A 6,000-nucleotide genomic window follows, 5' to 3' on the forward strand; every position below is an offset into this window, starting at 1 on the left:
TATAAATTAATAATGATTATTATTTAATTCAAATATAAATTCCAATAATTGTCTTAAGAATTTAATTTTTTTTAGTTTATTTGAATATGGTTATAAACAGTGATTAATTTTTTCCTACTTTCAAATTATAAAAATAATAACTATTATGAGATATATTATGTACATAAATTAAACTATTATATTATTTTTAAAATTTTATTATTTATGTTTGAATTAATTTTATAAAAATTCATAAAAAACAAGGGTTTGTTTATCAGTTTATCTATCTTTTTATTTATTTATCTATCTATCGTTCACTCTTTGGATAATAAAAACTAATATATTTCGTTCTTAATTAAAAGTAGAAGTTAGAAATAATTACAGAATGAATAAAAGTAATAATTTTACATTTCCTGCTTGCTTGGCAATGTCTAATGGACGCTGTTTTTCTGAATTTAAGGAGTTAATATCTGCTCCAATTTATATTAGAAGAGAAACAACTTTAGCGTTAGAATTAAGACAAGCGTAATGTAGGAAAGTCTACTACATTGATTAAATTTGATAGAGTTTATCCAATAGTATGCTTCTGGAAAATACTATATTTATAATATCTATTGGTTTTTTTGAAATGATAGCTTTGCACATTAAATCTATTTAATTGCTAGATAAGTCTTTTTCTATAAATTTTTAATCTACATATTTTGCTTTAATCCAATTTTCTTTCTACTCACTTGTGCTTTCAAATGTTGGTTTTAAATCTTTCGATGCATTCTTCTCCCACATTTCATTCAACTATATTTATAATTAATTAATAATTAAAATTTAACATAAATAATATATTTGATAAAAGATATAAAATGTTTAAAATTAATTTTTTTGAATTTAATTAAAATTTTACATATCCTGTACCGTTAAACAAATAAAACTCTAAAATATCATCTGGAATGTTATCTAATTTGAGTGATCTAACCTTAGAAATACTTGGACCTAGTTTTCTATGGATTCCACTGCATTCTAAACATATGACAACACATAAATTCAAGCTTATCCAGCTTGGATCAGGTTTAGAACAATCTGCACAAATATTATTTTAAATTATTTAGTAAATCAATTCATCTTAATTGGATTCATCTCTATCTCTCATGATTGGACCTTTCGATAAATAAGATTCAGTTCCCATTTAAAATGCTAATTTCCATTCCTATGTATACAATTAATTAAATTAAAATTATATTTGTTATTTTTGAATATAAATAGAAATGACAATATTAATTATTAAACGATTATTTAAAGTAATATTTTATCCTTTTTTTTAATTCTCTAAAATAAATATTAAATTAGCATTTTTATTATTAAACTATTAAAAATGATATCTTAGTTTTACTAATTAAAATAATCAAATATTACTTGAAGTGATTGGTTGGATGGAGCGATTAGGACTAATGGCTTTTTCATTTAGGGAGATATCACTTCAAAAGAATTTGCAAAATCACAGTCAGAAAATTCATTAAAATTAATTAACTCAAGAGCACTTAGTTGCTCTCTATGAATGATTCCTTTTTTAATTTTTATGGCATAAAATTTTCCTTTTTCTAGTATGAAGTACTTTCTTTTAAACTCTTTGCTTTTATGACTTTTATAATGCAAATATTCTCCTTTTACTTTTTATTTTTTCTTTGACTCTTACTGTGTTACTGTTTAATTTGGATTTTCTACTTTTATTTTTAATTGATTTAACCTATGCTGCATTTCTTCAAAATATTCATTTTTCAAATTTTGAGGAGTTTTGAACAATCTTAAATAACTGTCTAACTATCTCATTTCTAATTGCTACTGCTCATTGAAAGTCTTTTAAATATTTATTTAATTCCTTTATATTGCTTATTTAATCTATTAAAAAATTACTGCAAAGGTTTGGAGTAGAGCACAAATACTATTAGAAATTTCTGTATTCATTTCATACTGTAACTTATTTAAATTGCAAGTATATTCATATCTTATTTATTCATACTACTTTGCAACTTATAAATGATTCTTTGAGATGTTGCTATAGTGGTTTTTGTCTTTCTATAACTATTTAAATCGTATTAAACTTTATATTTATTTGTTTTGTTTTTGCAAAAAATAATTAAATTAAATTTTTACAGTAGCTTTTTTCTATTATGAATTTTTGAGCTCTACGGCTTCAAATTCTTCTTAAAGTTTTTGAAATTTTTTTTTGATATCTTTGAGCTGGTCTGGAGCTACGTTTGTATAGTTTTTAAGAGGAGAAATGACAAGATTTGTTAGATTAAAATTTAAAGCATCATAAAAATTAGTCAAATCTTTGAAGTATTCAGAAGTGTAAGTGAACATGGAAAAGAGTTCCTTATTGTCTTCGACCAAATTTAAGTTGAGAGATACTTCTTTTGACAAAGCTTTTAGAGTTTAAGAGTATATTTCACCATTTTTAACTAAATCTTTTAGATTTTTAGCAAATTTCTTTAAAAATGCCTTCATATTTTCTGCTCTTTTCTCAACCCTGCAAACATTAACCTTGTAAAAAGGGGAATCTGCTATATCAAATGAAATTCCATTATCAACAAAAAAACTATCGCTTGTGCTATGAATTTCTTCCATTCTTCTTTTCAAATCTCTATCTAAAGGCTTATAAAAGCTTTTTCCTATGATAAATAAATTTACATAAATATATAATTTGAATAAATATTGACTTAATTCTCAAAAATTGAATTATTTTTTAAATTTAATGTAAAATATTCTATTATTGATTACTTTATCCTTCTTGCAAAACCTAAAAGCTAGACTTTTTTGTTTAAATTTCATTCTAAATAGATTAATCTCCCTAAGTGTTTCCTGGTTGGTCGCTTTGTTAGATTTCTTAAACAGTTTAAAATTAAACCGAAGATCTTGTTCTTACAATCTATTCATCGTGCTTTTCTTGTGTGCTAACAGAATTTAATTCTTTAATAAACTAATCATTTTTTATATTTGAAAGCATATTCTATATTTCTTTTGATGCTGATGACAAATTTTCGCAAGATTTAGAGTATCTCTCCTATAATTAGGCTAATTATATATTGAAAAATGAAGACAGTTATGAAAATACCCAATTAATAATTACCTTATAAAGTATCTATTTGCTACTTCATTTAATTTACTATTACTTGCTATATCTATATTATAATTTGATTATATTTAAACAGGTTCATTCTTTATCTATCTCATAATTCATAATTTATCTATTTATTTATTATTGATTTAAATGTAATACCTCTAACTCTTATGAGTATTTTTCATTTTATTTTTGTAGCTCCAGTTTCTCCATCCTCATTTAGTCTTGTTTAACCTCTAAAATCTCTATTTTCTTTTACATTATCTGAAATTCTAGTTTAAAATTAATGTCTTAATCCTCCTTTATTTGGCTCATTTTATCTATTATGACAATTAACTAACTTAGTGATTTATTAATTTGTTATTTGCGTAAGTAAGTAAATAAGAAATTAATTAATTAATTAAAAAAATTGAACGAAAATATTAAATTATAAACTTAACTTTTTGTTGGATATTCTTAAATATCTTATAATACCTTTATATGATCTTTTATTAAATAATTCACAAGTATTTATTACAATTGTAACTTAAAGTTTTAAGGGTATTATTTAAACAAAATATCATTAAAAAATAATTCAGCACCTATAAAATGAATTCCAATAATCACAAATAAATAATCAAGCTTAAAATAGCATACAAATTTTTATAATTTTTTTAAAAAAGAGTATTGAAAATTTGTGGCCAATTATTTATTTATTTAGTTTACCTACAAAAATAGTTAAATGCGAGAATTAATTATAATATAATAATTATATTTAATAAATTATTAGGCAAATAGAACCATTCAATCAAACATATTAAAAATTAGTTTATATCATTCAAAATATTTAAAAACACTTACTTAAGGTTTAATAATTTTATCTTAAAAATATAGATAACTCTTAGCTTCATATTTTAAAAGCTAAATTATTTAGAGAATCTGTCTGTATTGATTCAACCTCTAAAATATTTATGGAACAATTAAATATATTTTTTCTCTTGCTTAAATTAAAGATCCCACAATTTCAATGGCTGGTTTACTTGGTGCATTAAATACATATATTTTAGTTTTATTTTTTATTTACTATTTTTAAAAATAGATGAAATTTCAACTTTAAAGCTTGAAAGGGAGGGAGTAGAATAAATAATTTGAAAATAAATTAAAAGTTTTGTTTTATAAAATTTAAGAACATTAATTTTTAGAATTTTTCTAATATGACTAACTGCCCATCTCTAATTCCTACTATATATATTTTTAAGTATACTATTTAAATACAAATATTAAAATTAAATAATGAATGCTAAATTAATTTATCTGGGATATCTATCACTTCATAAAAGCAAATTTATAAATTAATATTTGATAATTAATTAATTATTATATTTTATTTGTTCTTTTTATTCATTTATAATTAATTATATTCCATAAATTGCTATATTTTTAGAATTTTTCTAATATGACTAATTGCCTAACTCTAATTCCTACTATAGATATTTTTAAGTATACTATTTAAATACGAATATTAAAATTAATTAATGAATGTTAAATTAATTTTTCTGTGATATCTATCACTTCATAAAAGCAAATTTATTAATTAATATTTGATAATTAATAAACTAATTATTATATTTTATTTGTTCTTTTTATTCATTTATAATTAATTATATTCCATAAATTGCTATTCAATATTTTTGAAATAAAAAATAAATGATATAATAGATTAAAGAATACAAAGAATTAGAAGAAGTAATTATTAATTTTTTTATCAATATCCTTTAAATTTATATAAATTAATAAAAAAGTTTTTAAACTCTTCGCTTTTATCTCATTAGATTCTTCATATTAATCTCGAGTATATTTTATTTATAAATATTATTTTTATTATTATTAATAATTTATTTTTATATATTTAACTTTCAATTTATTTAGATAAATAATTTTTCTAATAGAAATTTTCATCATTATTTATTAATTTCTATTAAAACAAAATTTTTTTTGCTATTTTGACTTAATTTTCATTTCAATTCTTAATTATTTACTATTTATTATTTGATATTTTTTCTTCGTTTTTTTTATTAACACTTACACTTGATAAAAACAGTTTATTTATTTTGGATTGTAATATTTTTAATTATAAAAATTAATTTAAAAATATAAAACTCTTTTAATTTATTTGATTTATTTTCCTTTTTCTTTTTATTGTGCTTACTTTTTTTTCATTTTTGTTAATTTAGATAATTATTAATTAATCTTTTTATTTCATATTTTTTATTCATTTTTTCCTTCTAATGAACTATTTAATTATTTATTTTTTAGTAATTATACTAAAAAAAATTTAATTGGTGACAAAGGTGCATCAGACTTTAGCTCCGCTTTAGTAAATTGCATTAATCTGTCAAATTTAACACTTACCCTTCGGTAAAAATAGTTTATTTAAATACTTTCAATTGTGATATTTTTAATTATAAAACTAATTTAAAACAATAAAAGCTCTTTTTTCTTTTTCTTTTTATTGTGCTTGCTTGATGCTTTTTTTATTCTTTCTTTGTTAATTTAAATCATCATTTTATTATCGACTTTTACTTTTATTATTAATTAATTAATCTTATTAATTCATATTTTTTCTACATTTTTTCCTTCAAATTAACTATTTAATGATACATTTTTTCTTCAATTTTTAAAAAGTAATAATAAAATTGGTGCAATGGGTGCATCAAGCTTAGGCTTTGCTTTAGTAAGTTGCATTAATCTCTCAAATTTGGAACTTGATCTTCGGTAAAAATAGTTTATTTATTTTGAATAGTGATATTTTTAATTATAAAAACTATTAACCAATAAAGCTCTTTTTATTGTGATTGATTTTTTTTGTTCTTTCTTTGTTAATTTAACTCATCATTTTATTTTCAAGTTTTACTTTTATTATTTATTAA

The 6,000-nt window shown here is 20.5% G+C and overlaps 2 protein-coding genes across 2 annotated transcripts; both read right to left on the bottom strand. All coding sequences in view use genetic code 6, as the record gives it.

The window, feature by feature from the left end:
• Positions 1-92: 92 nt before the first annotated feature.
• Positions 93-3,510, bottom strand: TTHERM_01285920 (GTP-ase activating protein for Arf containing protein). The gene is made up of 9 exons (XM_001029831.2): positions 3,251-3,510; positions 3,101-3,152; positions 2,752-3,045; positions 2,125-2,642; positions 1,885-2,052; positions 1,387-1,827; positions 878-1,180; positions 388-771; positions 93-329 (listed from the first exon to the last, which is right to left on the bottom strand). Exons 1-9 carry the CDS (start codon positions 3,404-3,406, stop codon positions 294-296), a joined length of 2,352 nt encoding a protein of 783 aa, XP_001029831.2. The 5' UTR covers positions 3,407-3,510; the 3' UTR covers positions 93-293.
• Positions 3,511-5,631: 2,121 nt separating this feature from the next.
• Positions 5,632-5,961, bottom strand: TTHERM_001285920 (hypothetical protein; the record flags this gene model as incomplete). The annotated part of the gene is made up of 1 exon (XM_012799079.1): positions 5,632-5,961. A coding segment is annotated over one exon (330 nt), but the record flags the coding sequence as incomplete, so codon positions are not given.
• Between the last annotated feature and the right edge of the window lie 39 nt (positions 5,962-6,000).

The sequence above is a fragment of the Tetrahymena thermophila genome, assembly GCF_000189635.1.
Source record: "Tetrahymena thermophila SB210 genomic scaffold scf_8254521, whole genome shotgun sequence".
In the NCBI taxonomy this organism is placed as follows: Eukaryota; Ciliophora; class Oligohymenophorea; order Hymenostomatida; family Tetrahymenidae; genus Tetrahymena; species Tetrahymena thermophila.